Below are 15,835 nucleotides of genomic sequence, written 5' to 3'. Positions count from 1 at the left end.
TCTTTACTCAGCGCGTGGTCAGTCTGTGGAACTCCTTGCCACAGGATGTGGTGCTGGCGTCTAGCCTAGACGCCTTTAAAAGGGGATTGGACGAGTTTCTGGAGGAAAAATCCATTATGGGGTACAAGCCATGATGTGTATGCGCAACCTCCTGATTTTAGGAATGGGTTAAGTCAGAATGCCAGATGTAGGGGAGAGCACCAGGATGAGGTCTCTTGTTATCTGGTGTGCTCCCTGGGGCATTTGGTGGGCCGCTGTGAGATACAGGAAGCTGGACTAGATGGGCCTATGGCCTGATCCAGTGGGGCTGTTCTTATGTTCTTATGTTCTTATGTTCTTAGGATTGGGCCCTTAAGTCAATCTAGTGAGTGCTGTGAATGCAGGGAATGCAGGGATTTGAACTTGGGTTTCTGTGACCAAACGCTTCACCCCCTATAGCAAGGGAGGCCAAACCGTGGCTCGGGAACCACACATGGCTCTTGGAAATATAATGTGCAGCTCTTGAAAATATGTTGGCTGAGCTTCTTTTTGCATCACAATCAATATGAAAGGTAAATAAGGCATTTTCAAGCTGTATAATTTACCAGGTATAAGCTGCAAGTCCACTGAATTAAGACAGAAGTTTAATGTTCATGGTGAGTAAATACATTTATGAATTTAAATACTTTTTCAGTACTGTTACTCTCAAACATCTCTTGCAGCTTTCAAACACTAGAAGTGTATCATATGTAGCTCTTGTGTTAATTGGCTACCCCTGCACTATGGTATTCTATGTTGTTAGCTGTGCTTCTGGAATGAAAATGATTAATTTATGCACACCATGAACTCTTTCAATTTCTGACTTGAGCTTTTTTCCCCATTGTCCAGCCAGTGTTCCCTTTTCTTGAAGATAACACTTTATAATGCCAGTTATGCCTGTTGGCAGCATTGAAGACTTCATGTTGCTGTATATACGAAATGTTATTCTTAGACTTTTTCAGTTTTGCACTAAATATAGGAAACTCAGCCTGTTGAATGCTGCTGTATTTGTTTTCATAATCTAAGAACCAAAATCTCTTTGAGTTTTTACTTTTCACTCCTTAACTGTCTTTGCTGGAGAGAATGTCATACATTCAAACTTTGGCCTGAAGCATGCCACTAGTAGTACACAGTGCACAGGAAACTTGTGTTTCAACTTTAGCTTTTATGTAGGCATGAAAACTGTGCAACTGTAGCCTTGGTTAAGCAGTGCTAATATGAATCTCACCTTGATGAAAAATGTTTCCTTGGGCAGTATTTTTAGAAATTGGCATTATGGACTTTTTTTGTCTCACAATCTGTCTGATTGAGGTTCTTAAGATACTTTTGGCTCCAAAGTGCTGTGCACAAGAAATTGTTTTTGAATCTGTTTTTACCCCTTTGGGGAGGTATTTCTACCATTTTTAGTTTCGTATATTTTCCAATAAGTAACAAATATGCAAGTAACAGTGCAATCCAAACTAACTTCTCACTCTGCAATGCAGCGGTGCCAGAATGGTCTTTGCTGTATCTGGTGAGGAGTAAGGCTGTTGGAGGACTCCCTGAGGTAAGGGGAAATTTGCTCCCTTGCCCAGGGTTAACCCCCAGCAGCTGCAACTCGGGCAAAATTGCTGGCAGAAGTCTGAGCAGCCTTGTGTCGAGAAATCAGGCCCCGAAGGGGGGATAGGATACAGTGAGAGTCAGCCCTGCTGATCCAGTCCCCTTCCCGAGCCTGATCCACCCTCCTCCCCTGCCTGATTACACCCCTTTCCTGCCCTTGTTCTGCCCTCCACTGGCCCAGGCAGAGTTTGCCTGCTGTGGCATGAGCTGATTGTCCGTGGGTGCTGGCAGGCCAGCACTGGCCTTCCCACCTGCACCACAATCATCCATGCTGCCGTAACTTGCTTTATGCCACTTTGGGGGGAGGGCAGACTGGCAGGCAGATTGGGCCCGGGACGGGGCGGGGATGGCAGCAGAAGCTGCTACCGAATCCTATGTCCCCTCTGGAGCCTATGTCCCTACATGTGCCTCTTTGGCTCTGTGCCAGCTCAGGATCTGCTATAGTCTTGGTGTATCTTTGTACTGATTTTATTACTATGACTGAAGATAAGACTTACAGGTGCAGCCTATTTATCCACAGATTTTTTTATCTGTGGATTTGTCTCTACGAGAATGGGGTGGGGGAACTGAAAGTCACACACTCCTTTGCCCGGCACTGGCCTCTCTATCCATTTTCAGGCAGCCCAAAACACTGCAAAAAGGCTCTGCCTCACCCAGTCAGGGAAATAACCCTGGAGCCCTGGAAGAGTTTCCCCTTGCAAAGGAACAGTAACACTCCTGGAGCCCCTGAGCCAGCAAAGAGGCTGAAGAGGGGAAGGGGGAGCTGAAAATCTCTGTAGCCAGAGCATGTGCAGCAAGATGGAGCTCTCTTTCACTCACTCACTCACTCACTCTCACTCACACAGGGGCAGGTGTGGTAGCAACAGAGGGGACTGCTTTAAAAAAACCCAGGGAGTGTTTGCCAAATTCCCCCCCCCCCATTGAGATGGTGCAGGCAATCACCGACACAAGCAATCCCCCCCATGGTGCAGGCAATCACCGACACAAGCAAGCCTTCCCACCAAGCAAAGCATGAGATATAGCCTATAATCCTCTCCACACTTTCCTGGGAGTAAGCCCCATTGACTGGAATGGGGCTTACTTCTGAGTAGAAACTCATAGGGTTGGACTCTTAAAAGGTCAGCATCCCAACTGTGAAAGAAGCTAGCAACAGGGAGGGCTGAGTACAGAGCAGAGGGGAGGGGATTGATAACAGCTGCCTTAGTTTCCTTCCATCCGGAAGTGTCAGGCTGCAGTGTATTTGTGTAACTATGGAATTTAGCACAACGTGTTTTTTGTTAATCGCGCTGAGGAATGGAACTAATGCAGATAAATAGGCTCCACCTGTATTATGTTTGAATCTTTATGTAAAATATTTATTTTAAATGTTGGTATAATGATCTTCCCTGAGCAGTAGCCTGTTGACAAAGCAAGAGGCAAATCTGTAAACAAAGTGTCTGCTTATTCAGTAGAAGTGAAGAGGGTTCAGGCAGTGTTGCTGAAACCCAATATATTGCAAAAGGAGCAAAAGGGAATTTGGGGAATGAGTACTATTGAAAGCAGCAAAGTGGTGGAGAGGGGGAATTCAATGAAGTAGATTTCTAACATGGAATAGATCTTAGAGACACAATCTGGAGCATGCCTGTGGCAAGATACATGAAAATCAGGCCAAAGGAGAAGGTTAGGGACAGAAGGATCAATTAGACTATTGCTGTGAATATTGAAGTCCCAAAGGTGTATTGTGAGACTGTTGTCGGAGAGAAGGCAAAATACAGGTCCAACCTTGTTATACACTAATTTTTTATAAACGGATTTGACTCAACACAAATGGCCACTGCAAATGAGGAGGAATGTGCTGATCCCTGGAGAAGGGCAAAAATGCATCCCTTTAAAATAGCAGTTTATAAAACTGCTTTTTACTTTTGTAGAGGGACAGTCATGCAAATGATTACAGGTATAACATAATTATCCACAGATTTTTCTATCTCAAGACAATGAGAAGGGCCCTTTAAATTAAAGGAAAACAGTCCTTTAACAATAGCCTCATTCATGTGAGAGAGGGCAGCCAGCTGACAATTCATAAATCATTCTGTCTCTATAGGCACTCACTCAAAGAAACCCCTCCCTTCCCCCTGAGCAGGTGAAAGAAAGATACTCTCTGCTCTGAGGGACTCACTCAGATGGCCTTTCTAAGTGCCTGGAGAGAGACTGATTGAAGGATTGTCTGCTTAATTACTCTGTCAACATCGCAAAGGTCAGCAAGGCTGTTTTTGAATAGCAGGAGGGAAGGGACTTTGTTTTTTAAATTGATTTGCTTTAGTTTGTTTTTTGCCATCTTGGAAAGGAATAATGAGACTCAACCTGTACCACTGTGGCAGTTAATTGGGAGGCTGTGCCCCCCCCCCCCCCAAAGTGCAGCAGCAGCCCTGTTAAGAGGTGAGCTGGAGAGCCAGACTTTGGTGAGGTTAGGAAGAGATGGTAGAGGTTTCTGAGTGGCAAAGAAAAGGGAAGGAGGCTGGGGGAAGGGAATGATAGCTAATGGATATAAAATTTGGAGAAGACTGGATGCTACAATCCTAGAAACAAACATCAAAAAGTTGAGAGAAAGGGTGAATCACTGGATAGATCAGAATGGAGGAATTGAGCAGAAGGGTGATATCATAAGCTACAGCTTGCTAGTTGGAGCAGTAGGGCCACTGGTCACTGTCCTACAGCAACTGCCTTGATTGGCAAAGGGCTGATGAGGCCGGAGTGGTAACCAATTCTTGACAGAGTGTAGATACTGTTCCACAGCTTTATATTAATACTAGCACTTTCTCTATTGGACAGAGTCTGTGTCTTTTTATAACTTATATATGTTTGGGGGATCCAGCATATTTATGGTTCTTCCTCAGCGGTTCTGTACAATTGCAAGGCTGCAGAAGCAGTTTTCTTTCAACATTCATGAGCTATAACTTGAAGAAGGTGCCTAAGGGCACAATCCTAACCCCTTATGTCAGTGCTTTCCAGCACTGGCATAGAGGTACCAATGGGACATGTGCTGCAGTTGGGTTTCACTCACAGAGGAATGTTTGTTCCCTTACCTCAGAGCTTCATTGCCCCTATGTCAGTGCTGGACAGCACTGACATAAGGGGTTAGGATTGCATCCTAAGTTGCAGACTTTCTTATATGTTGTGTTTTGATCCAAAGTGATAGCGGAAGTTTTGTTGCTGTGTTTGATTTTACTTTCATGGGAAAACGTTGGGCAGAGGCTACTCCCACATCCTGAGAGTCCCCACAAAGGTCCCATTCTGGAATAAATCCTCTCCCTCGTTTGGGAGAAAAGTTCCAACTCCTAAACCAAATAGTTGCCAAGGGGTGGGAAAGATCTGAATTGAGACTGTGGGGAACAAAAGGTTAAAATCCTCCTTCCCCCACAGCAGTCTCAGTCAGGATTGGGATTCTCCATGCATTCTGTCTACACTGGTTTTTCTAATTGCACATCCTCCAGTCATGCAGCAGGCATATAATCTACTTTGGCCCTTCATAGGTTGACTTTATTCACTTGGACAGGTAAATTGGTTATATGCTATACATTCATATCTATTTTTGCAGTCAGTGGGGATAGAAGCTCAGACCTTGAAAAAGAGCTATATATTCCTCTTAAGCCAATCTATAGCTGATACACTGATTATGTAAATAGAAGTTTTCCTTAATAACCTACTTTAAATAGATTGCCACATCTTACATTCTTACTACCTTCAAAATATTTTGCACAGTGAAAATCTGATAATACATTTTATGTTTTGCTTTTCTCTTTTACAGAAAAGAACTTGAGATCTTCAAAGGTAATTAAAGTGTATAAAATTTTGCAATTAATAGTTGTTTGATATTTTAAACATAATCAATACAAAACTTCTGTTTCAATTCTCATATAATTAATATTGTTCCAATGTCAAACTGCTTGCCTGTAGGCTGTGCAAATCAACCTTAGCTATCATCATTCAAAAAAAGTTACTTACTCTGCCTCCCTTGCTACATATTCTTATCACAGTAGAACAGTAGTGCCTGTTATGCTATTTCCTAAAGCAACAAATGAACTTGGAAGTTGCGTTCCAACCATTTGGTGGCATTTGGGGCATTTGATGGGCAGCTGTGAGATACAGGAAGCTGGACTAGATGGGCCTATGGCCTGATCCAGTGGGGCTGTTCTTATGTTCCATGAGCAGGTGGATAGAGGAAGTGGGCCAAGGGGATATGGGAAGCTTGCACAGCCACCTTTCTCCATAATAGTCTGGGGTGTGTGTGTGTGTGTGTGTGTGTGTGTGTGTGTGCCTGTAAATGCCAAAAGGTGTGGACAAACAGCATTCTGTTAAGTTTGTGGAGAGCATTCAGTGTGTGGGCACTGTACCTGTGGTGAACTTTATCCATATTCTTAGATGTCATTAGGAATTTCTTAAGGACCAAACTAAATACATAATTGCGTAGTTTGGGTGTTGTGTTTACTTTGAAATTGCAACTGTGTGGAGGCTCAATATGGACCTACACTACGATGTGAAAACGGGGTTTGTGACGCTTTACCTCTGCCAAAAATACTTCCTGAGGGCCCAGTCCTATCCATCTTCAGGAGGCCTCTGTGACTGCCTCCCTACCACAGGATGCAGCGCATACCCCATTGGCACAACTGCACCAGGATTGGAAAACTGGATAGGATTGGGCCCGAAATTTCTTATTCTTGAGTAACTAACAACCCAATCTGAGCCTGGTGGTACCCAGAGGAGCAGCAGTGCCAAAACAGTGCCGCTGCATCCTGTGGGCACTGAGGCTACCTCTGGAATCTTGTCAGGGTAAGGGAGCGATTGCTGAGTCTCCTAGGATCTGTGCCTACTTTTGAACAGGCGCAGACCCAAGGAGGCCTGTGTTGGGCTGCCTAGGCCAGGAGAGAGTTTAGATATAGCAGCAGACTCTGCTGCTTTCTCCATCCCTCCCCTCCTGGGCCCAATCCTCCCCTCCCTCCCATTCCCCGCCTCTCAGAAAATACTCACCACTGGCTGGTGCTGGAGGAATGCCAGCCTTCTGGCCATCCGCATAGTGCTGAAGCCCAGTGCTGGCGGCCCCTCCTCTCCAGGTGATGCGAATGTGCCTTACAGCACATTAGCAATACCCAGCACCAGCACTTGGCCCATTTAGGTTTGGGCCCAAAGTTTAACTTCAGCGCATAAATAGTAATGTTGATCAGTACTTCTTGGGCTATCTGATGTGGTGGACCAGCAAATTTTTTTCCAGTTTGCCAGGGATCGGTACCATATTTGAGCCATGTTATCATATTCACATACGCACATCAGATCAGAAAAACATACTGTTGCACTTTGGCATCATTACCAGTATAATAACATGCACTGTGTGTACTCACCTATAAGTTTGAACAATGTATGCCTAAAAATTGAGCCTGAAACCCTAGGTTGACTTATACCGGATCAATACAGTGAATGAAGCTGAAGCCTCTGGGAGCTTCTGGGAAGCGTAGAAGCTGCCGGGTGAAGTGGGACTGGGCTGAGAAACAGGACACGGGTTGGAGGAAAAAGGAGAATTTTTACTAATAATTATGGTATTCAGAGGCAACCATTTTAGCTTCTTCTCCAAACAGGAAGCAAAGTGAAGGCGCTTATGGGAATTGTAGTCTGTATGAGGGCTGCTGCTATGGAAGTGCAGCACTAGATCCCTCACGAAGCCCTTTCTCAATTCCCATAAGCTCCCTTCCAGTTTAGAGAAGGTAAAATGCCTCCTTTTTCCTTTTTGCTGCTGCCTCAGAACAATTCCTGATAAGTCATTTTCAAAGAATTTCACACTGCCCTCAGTTTAGGGGTCTGGCTTTTAAACACCTGTATACAATCCTCATTTCCATCTGAAACAAAGTCCCAGGCTACAAATTCAGTGCACCATTACTTAAGAATAACACCCATGGAGAGCAGTGGATCTACTTCTAAGTAAATAGGGTTGCAACTATGTGCAGCTGCACTTGCTGACACTAATTCCTTGTTGCTTGTCTCTCCACTGTGCACACTCCTGGTTATGTGTTATAAATTGTATGTTGCATGTTGAGCCCCTGGCTTATCACATGAAGCACCTTAAAGAAAGATTTGATTAATGGTTCTACTGGTTTGTTTACAGGCACTTACTCTGATAGTTTTTACAAAAAAGTTGTGAAGGCCAGAATTTAAAAAGGTAATGAATAAAATGTATCTTAGGATCTTTCACTATATTTTTAATAAGATAAGAGACTGTACAACTCTTTGGTAGCAATTACTGGTAGGTTATTTTTCAGGATCTGACCTCTGGTAAAATCAGACAAAATTATAGTCAGGTACCCCCTAAGTTTAGCCCCCATCTTATCCAAGGGTCATAGAAAATTCCATGATTTTTGGCTCAGACCCTGCCTTGACCTACCTGCGAGATCGACTTATAGGCAAGTATCTATGGTGCTTCTGAAAAAAGTATTTAATATTGTCTACTATTTTGACTGATAATTATTCTTGGTGGAATTCTGGTGTGTTATTTAAATTATATAGTTGTCATCATACCCACCCTTAGCACTGCTTCCCCAAAGGAAAAATCAATATTATAGGGGTTAGCGTGTGACATCACAATAAAGAGACTCCCAGAGCAAGTAAGCACACCTGTCTTCAGCGGTCTGAGTGGTGCTTGGTTTATTTTCACTTACAGTGAGTTCCAGTCTGTCACTCCTGCTTACTTTGTTTACTCTAGGGCAGTAGTTCCCAAACTTGTAGGTCATGACCCACCAGGCGAACTGGAAGCAGGGCATTCCTCTTCAAGGGGAGTGGCCCTGTAGAAATGGTAGCAGTGGTGCTGCAGCAATCTTGGAGGAGTGACCAAGGGGCTTTTTTTACATACCTGGGGGTTAGTGTTGGCCTTTGGCAGTGTGCAGGGGCTAACAGTCCCCTTTGCGGGCCTCCCTACTGCTCCAAATAGCTCTTATCTTTGATCATGACCCACTTCCAGGTTGCAATTGCAAAACCATAAGTGAGTCGCAATGGGAGTTAAGAGGTATTTGGAGCAGTGGGGAGGCCTACAGAGGGGGCTGTGAGCCCCCCACACTCTGCCAAAGGCCAGCACTACCCCCCAGGTATGTAAAAAGAAGCCCTTTGGTTGCTGCACAACTGTGATCTCTACAGCTCCGTTGCCACCCCTCCAAGACTTACAAGGTTCCCAACTTCCCTGTATGAGATTTGGAACCAATGCTTTAGGCTACTCCTACCCACTAGACCAGGGGTGCTCAAAGTTTTTGGCAGGAGGGCCACATAATCTCTCTGACACTGTGTCGGGCGGCTGGGAAAAAAAGAATTAATTTACATTTCAAATTTGAATAAATTTACATAAATGAATATATTAGAGATGAAAAATGAATGAATGAATTCAAGCCAGTTTATGATTGCATTCACACTCATAAGGGGGTGGGAGATATTCCAGCCAGTTTATGATCTCATTCATACACAAAAATGGGGGGGGGGGAATCTTCCACACTTTCACACACATGCACCTGCCTGCTTGCCTGCTCCCTTGTCTTCCTTCCCTCAATCGCTTGGGCAGTATGTGCTCCTGCCTGGCCACCCACTCGACCGCTTGGCTGCCTGCCTGCTCGCCCAGCTGCATGTCTGCCTGCCCACCTAACCACCCTTCCTCACTCGCTAGGGTGGCATGTGCTGCTGCCTGCCTGGCCAATCAGCCAACCAGCCCTCCCTCCCTCATGATCCCTAGGAAGCATGTGCTGCAGGCTGGGCTGGGCTCCCCTCCCCTCCCCTCCCCTCCCATGCGCAGGATCTCTCTCTCTCCTGTCTCAGGTTGCGGGAGGGGAGGGGAGCCCAGCCCATGGGCAAGGCAGGGAGAGACTAGCCGGCATGCGCGCAGGGTCTTTTATAGTAGGAAGTATAGTGGGAAGTATACCTTCCCACTATAAAAGGCCCTGTGCACCCTCTGGGCTTGTCTTTCCTTCTCTGCCCCTGAACTAAGCGGCAGTGAGGGAAAGCAAGATGCGAAGCTTGCGTGGCGGGCCAGCGCGGGCTGGGGTGAGGGCTGAGTGCCCATTGGAGATGGGGGAACCCTCTGGGGGCTGGATGGGGACCTGCAGTGGGCGACAAGTGGCCCGAGGGCCGGGGTTTGGGCACCCCTGCACTAGACTGAATGGTGTTGGAATTGCATTGATATTACTCTCTGGTCATGGTTTCATAGCTCTTCCCCAGTTATTTTTGTTGGATCTTGCCTACTTTCCGTTTGCCTCAACTCTGCCCCTTCTCTCAGATCTGCCCCCCCATTCCTTGGCTTTTATTTTATCTACCCATTTCCCCAGTGTCTATAGCTTTCATCTACGCAATAGGGCCTTCCTTTCTCTATACGCCTTGCCTTCTTTCAGTCTTCTGGGGTGCTTCCATTTTTGCCCGTCTTGTCCCAGCGGCTTCCCTCTCTCTTTCCTGTTGTCGTCTTGTTTTATCCCTAGCTTCTGTCAAGCTCTCTCCTTCTGGCCAGCCTTGTCTTATTCTATTTTATCCTCCTTCTCCTCATAGGCTGCCATTATCCATTCCCTTGTATGCCTCCCGGCACAGGCAATACATGACTACAATTACCCAGTTATTTTTGACCTGATTAGTTATGTCCTAAGTGTATAAATGCATATTGCCAGCGCACCTTTCCAAGCATAGTCCACAGAATTGCCCATTAAAATTTTCTGACATTTGATTGTGTGCTGAATTATGCTTGGGTAGTATGTTAGGGAGCCTCCAAATGTTAAAAACATAGGCGTGTATGACTTTGTCTCAGTAGTGGCACCAATGTTGTGGAACTCCCTTCCCCTTGACTTGAGAATGGCTCCCTCTCTTGAGTTTTTTCGGCGAGGCCTGAAGACCCTGCTCCTTAAACAAGCCTTCTGATTCCATGGCCTTTTTAACACTTTTATACATCTTTTAGTTTCTTTTTGACAGGCTGGATTCCTCTATGATTTGCTGTTTTATGCTCTTTTTATTCTGACTTTATTCTGACTACTGTTTTTATAGCCTCTGTTAATGTGTTTTTAATATGTTTTTATCTGTGCTAAATCATGCTTTTAAAAATTGTTTTTACATGTTGTAAGCCGCCCTGGGTCCCTTTCAGGGAGAAGGATGGGATACAAATAAATTTTATGATGATGATGATGATGATGTTCCTTTGGACTTGTAAAGGCTTTGTACTTCTGGAATGACCAGTTTTGGCCTATGGTGCATTCCTAAATGTCAGATAGGTAGTATATACAAGTGAAGTTGCACATTGGAACCACCCATCCCCATCAATATGGTGATATGAGTGGTGCTGTTTGGGTAGGGGAAATAATATATTTGAAAATGTTTTATCTGAACCTGCCTTTCTGTCTTTTTTTTGTATACAGTTGGGTTAAAAAAAAAACTTGATCCATTTAGTATTTCTTTAATCCAATCAATATTTCTTTGACTGAATGGCATAAGTTTCACCTTTAGATTCATTTCTTGGGCTGCTGTTCTGAAGATAATAATAATAATAATAATACAGATATTTATATACCGCCTTTCTTGGTCTTTATTCAAGACTTTATTCAAGGCGGTTTACATAGGCAGACTGATTAAATCCCCATAGGGATTTTTACAATTGAAAGAAGGTTCTGTCTTTCAAGAACCACAACAGTCCAGGTGTTTCACTCTGATTTGGTTTCACATTCTGGCCTCCATCCTCCCACGCTCAGAGCAGATGGAATAGCTGGGCTTCAGCTTGTCAGCTGCTTCAAGGTCGCACGGTGCCGGTGGCCTCGAACTGGCGACCTTGTGGATGTTATCTTCAGGCAAATGGAGGCTCTACCCTCTAGAGCAGACCTCCTGCCCAGATATATCTGAAAACTCTTGACTTTGCTGTTCCTACATCATTACTTGCTTGTTGTCCTTGTGAGTTATTATTGAGAGTTCAGTAGCACTATGAAGAATGTATTTATCCTATCAGTTGTAACCATTTTTGAGAATGTACATTTGTGTACTTCTTTTTTTGTTTTTCTTCCCATTGTACTTCTGAAGGTGGCTTCTTATTGAAAATAATGGCAGTGGGGAAGGGGGAGAGTAATGAAAATAACCACTGCTTTGGATGGTAAAATTTCCTTGTGTTGTGCTTAATGGCTTTTTGCCTCATTTAGCAGTGCTTAAACCTAGTATTCATTGACTGGATCTTGGCAGTAGAAGGTAATAAATAGGTGATGTGCAATAATCTCTAAGAGGCTTTAATTAAACATCCACACCCCTTTGTACAATAGTGATCATCATCATCTTTTTGTGCCTCTCCTTTCTGGGGGCACTTCTGATCAATTTGTGTTGGAAAGTGTGCCCAGACCATCAGCACTGACAGTCTGACCTGATTGGAACCTAGATAGGCAAAATCCTAGCAATCCCCTTCCATTGAACTGAATGGAAGTTCTTTTCCTTTTGTTGAATAGTGCAGGAGGAGGGCATTCTTCTAATCAGACCCACAGTATGGACAAAGTATTAACCCCCCCCCATGGTTTTACTATGCCCTGAATGCTATAAGTGCAAAATTGAAGTGACCAAACCTATAGTACAGGTGTACATCGCCTAACAGGGATGCATGCTCACATCCCATCGTTAAGTGATGTTGTCTTTAAACAATGTCGCCTGTGCAAAGCTTCCAGAGGCTTTCCTGAGCCATGCATAGGCCACAGGCATCTGCCTACAGCCTCTGTGGGCTCACAATGACTGAAAATGCCGAAAAATCGCAACCTCTGGTTTCCAGAGGGAAACCGGAGGCAGCTTTTTTTACCTTATAAGGCAGTGGTTCTCGAACTTTCCCAGCCCACGGCTCCCCTGATCCTTGTGACCAGTGGCCACGGCTCCCCATTACATCACCTCACCTCAGTTACCCCCAAATGGGGATGAAGGTGTTATAATTATACATTAGAAACAAAAAAACAGCTGCCAGCACTCTAAGGCTGCAGGAGTAGGGGAAGACTTTGTTTTGTGTGTATCTGCTAATTGCAAACTGACATGGCACTGAGACCCAGAGACTGTTTCGCTGCAATCCTAACCTCACTTTCCTGGGAGTAAGTGCCACTGAACACAATAGGACTTACTTCTGAGTAGACCCAGCGAGGATTGTGCCCTTTGTCTTACAATAGCATCCAACATGGGAAGTATCCCCCCCCCCAAAAGGAGGCAGGAGGAAAAAGGGGGATGACTGAAAAGGAATGGGTATTTTTATTTTTTAAATCATATTTGGAGACAAAGCTTGACTGCTCAAGAGTGGCTTTTTTTCTTTTTTGAAGGGGGAAGAAAAAGAGAAAGGTGAAGATCCTTGGTTAAGCTGACATAGACCCCAAGCCTATATAGGTCTACTCAGAAGTAAGTCCCATTTGAGTCAATGGGGCTTACTCCCAGGAAAGTGTGGATAGGATTGCAACCACACAGAGCAAGATTACAACCCGCCCCCAAAGTAGTTGGGAGCATGCTCACACACACATACACCCCAACATGCAGATGCCACCCCTATTCCCCCCAGGCAAGATGGAGGAATGCAGGCTATGGCATCTGGACACCCCCCCTCACTAAGAGCATGCTGGGCTCCCTCCTTCCCAGGCAGAGGAAAGCACTGCGCTGCCTGTACTTCCTTCCCAGATTGAAACCTGCCAGGAGCGTGCCCTGTGCTGATGAGATGCAACACCTCCGCCACTGCCCAGCCAGCCTTCTCTCGGTTTGGCGGGGAGGCTCCCCCACCTTCCCCCACCATGTTTCTTATGCCCTCCCCACCTCACACTGCCCCACCCACCTCGTTCAGAGCCACACAAAAGCAGCAAGTAGGGAGGCAGCATGTGGAGCTGAGCTGAACAGCTGTGGTCACCTCTCTCCCCAAGATGCCTCATGACGCCTCTGGGGGCAAGCCCGGATGTACAGATTGAATACCTCAGTTATTAGGCATTCTGAAACTTGGGGAAGCCCCAGGGGCTCAGAATGCCTTATAAGGTGAAAAAGTGATCTCTGGTTTCCGGAGGGAAACGGAAAGTTGCGATTTTTCGGCTATTCTGAGCCCCATAGAATCCGCTGGTAGACACCTGCAGCCTCTGTGGGGCTCAGAAAAACCTCCAGATATGAGGGAGACACAGCTTCCCTTGGCTTCAGAGCCTTGGGGGGAACAGGGATAGTCCATCACATATGGCGTCTGTTGCTGATTGGAATGTCACTAAGCTGCATTTACCTTCACATGTAATGTGTGGTTTGGTCCTAAGCTCTTTGTCTTTGTAGGGAGGGTGGGATACAAAATATTTTTTAAAAACTGCCAAATTCACTACACTCTCCTACTTCATTATATTCATTTAATAGCCAGAAAAATTAATCCATACAACTTTTGCTCAGATGCCTATAGCTTTTTCCTTTAAGGAAAAATAACGGATGTGGGAAAATCCTATTCATATTCTTCTCTTGTGCAGAAAAGCACCTGGTATTGTGTCATTTCAGACAGCATGTGGTACAATACTGTTCAAATGATGTCTCACAAGTCTCAGCACCCCCCTAAAACAACCCTTCCCTGCATATGGAAACCTAGAGGGTTGGGTCGAAGAGTTTAGCCTAGTCTTTTTTGCTAGTGCAGATCCAAATAGCCTCATTGAGGTGGCTACCGTGCTACACAGGGTAAGGGGAAATAAATCTCCTTACTCTGAGTTGCGCAGCAGCTCCTACCCTGCGCTGGACACAGCGCAGACCAGGCAGCCTGCCTCCTCCAGAGCAGGATAGAATTTGGATGGCCATTAAGAACTGTTTGAGATGCTGTGACCACTGACTAATCTAATGGAAGTAGCTGAATGGGAATTCAGTATCCAATGTTTTCACCTTTGACTCCCAGTTGTGATTCTGCAAAGAAAGATGTGTGACATTAGTGCAGGCCGACATTTTACAGTCTTGAATAGAGAAATTTCACCCACGACTTAGGATATTCTTGCAGTTATCCTTCCAGAAGTATGGTTTGTCTTTCCTTCAGTCATTCATTTATTTAACAACTGTGTATCCCACTTTATCGTACAAGACTTCATGATTTTATATATAATGAATGCTATATGTAGTCATCTCTGTGTGGGTTTTAAATGTTTATATTATCGGAAAGATACATACAAAACATAGACAACAAAGCATGTAAAGTGTTTTTCTTAATAGAGGCGCCCCCCCATGTCCGCAATTCCTGTATCAATGTATATGCTGTTTCACTTATCCATGGTTTCCAGTAGCTACAGTAGCAGCAGGAACCTGTCCCCCTTGGATACAGGGGAGTGCCTGTTTTAGAAATAGAAGTGTGCTTTTAAAGTGTGATTCCATGCTCTGCTGTGCAGTGATGACAGATTCTTTTTTTGGGGGGGGAGGGAATCGGGACAGAGCTTTCAGCACTGGTGCAAAGGATACTTTGTGCCCCCTTTTTTTTGGCCGTGGGCACTGACACCATTATTTGCCTTATATGGGGTGCTTCTTCAGATGTTGCACTGTTGTTCGCTGAAGTTATGGAAGTCTGCTACCTAACTGCCCAGATATGAAATAGCTGTGTGTCACTTAATGACATGCGGACCGGCACCCTCATTGTCAAGCAAGGCTTGACATTATATGAAGCCTCCGAAGACAAGGGAAGCTGTGGTCCTCTCACCTCCCCTTTTCTGAGTCCTACGGAGGCGGTTTAGGGCAAAAAGTGATTTTCTTGGCCTTATAAGACATTTGGAGACCTGGGGAAGGTCTCCAGAAGCTTCACCGGGCCTCCAAATGCCTTTTAAGGTGGAAAAATGTCACTTCCAGTTTTCCAAGGAAACTGGAAGTTGTATCTTTTTTGGCTGTTTCAGTCATTCTGAGCCTCACATGGGCAGCATGTGAATTTCTTCGGAGGCAAGGAGAGTATAGCTCCCCTTGGCTTTGGAGGCTTGGGGATGAGGGGAGCAGGGACCAGTTGCCATGGTTGCATATGTTGGACGTCCCTGTTTGGAACACTGCTAAGCAACGTTCACCTGTACTAGAACTGTCCTCAGAATTGACCTTTCTAGGATAGTGTTTCTCAAACTGTGGGTTGGGACCCACTAGGTGGGTCGTGAGCCAATTTCAGGTGGGTCCCCATTCATTTCAGTATTTTATTTTTAATATATTAGGCTTGATGCGACATAGTGTGCGACTGCATTTGGAGAACTGTTACAGACCTGTACACTGAACAGGCTACTCT

At 45.1% G+C, this 15,835-nt stretch overlaps 1 protein-coding gene across 1 annotated transcript in view; it reads left to right on the top strand.

Annotated features, from left to right (window-relative positions):
* Window positions 1–15,835, top strand: part of DTNBP1 (dystrobrevin binding protein 1) — a 71,217-nt gene that overhangs the window by 25,789 nt on the left and 29,593 nt on the right. The window contains exon 7 of the mRNA XM_066624880.1: window positions 5,402–5,424. Coding sequence (XP_066480977.1) covers window positions 5,402–5,424 — 23 coding nt within the window. The remainder of the gene's footprint in view (window positions 1–5,401; window positions 5,425–15,835) is intronic.

The sequence above is a fragment of the Tiliqua scincoides genome, chromosome 4 (genome assembly GCF_035046505.1).
Source record: "Tiliqua scincoides isolate rTilSci1 chromosome 4, rTilSci1.hap2, whole genome shotgun sequence".
Classification (NCBI taxonomy): domain Eukaryota; kingdom Metazoa; phylum Chordata; class Lepidosauria; order Squamata; family Scincidae; genus Tiliqua; species Tiliqua scincoides.
This window is presented reverse-complemented; position numbering and strand designations above follow the sequence as displayed.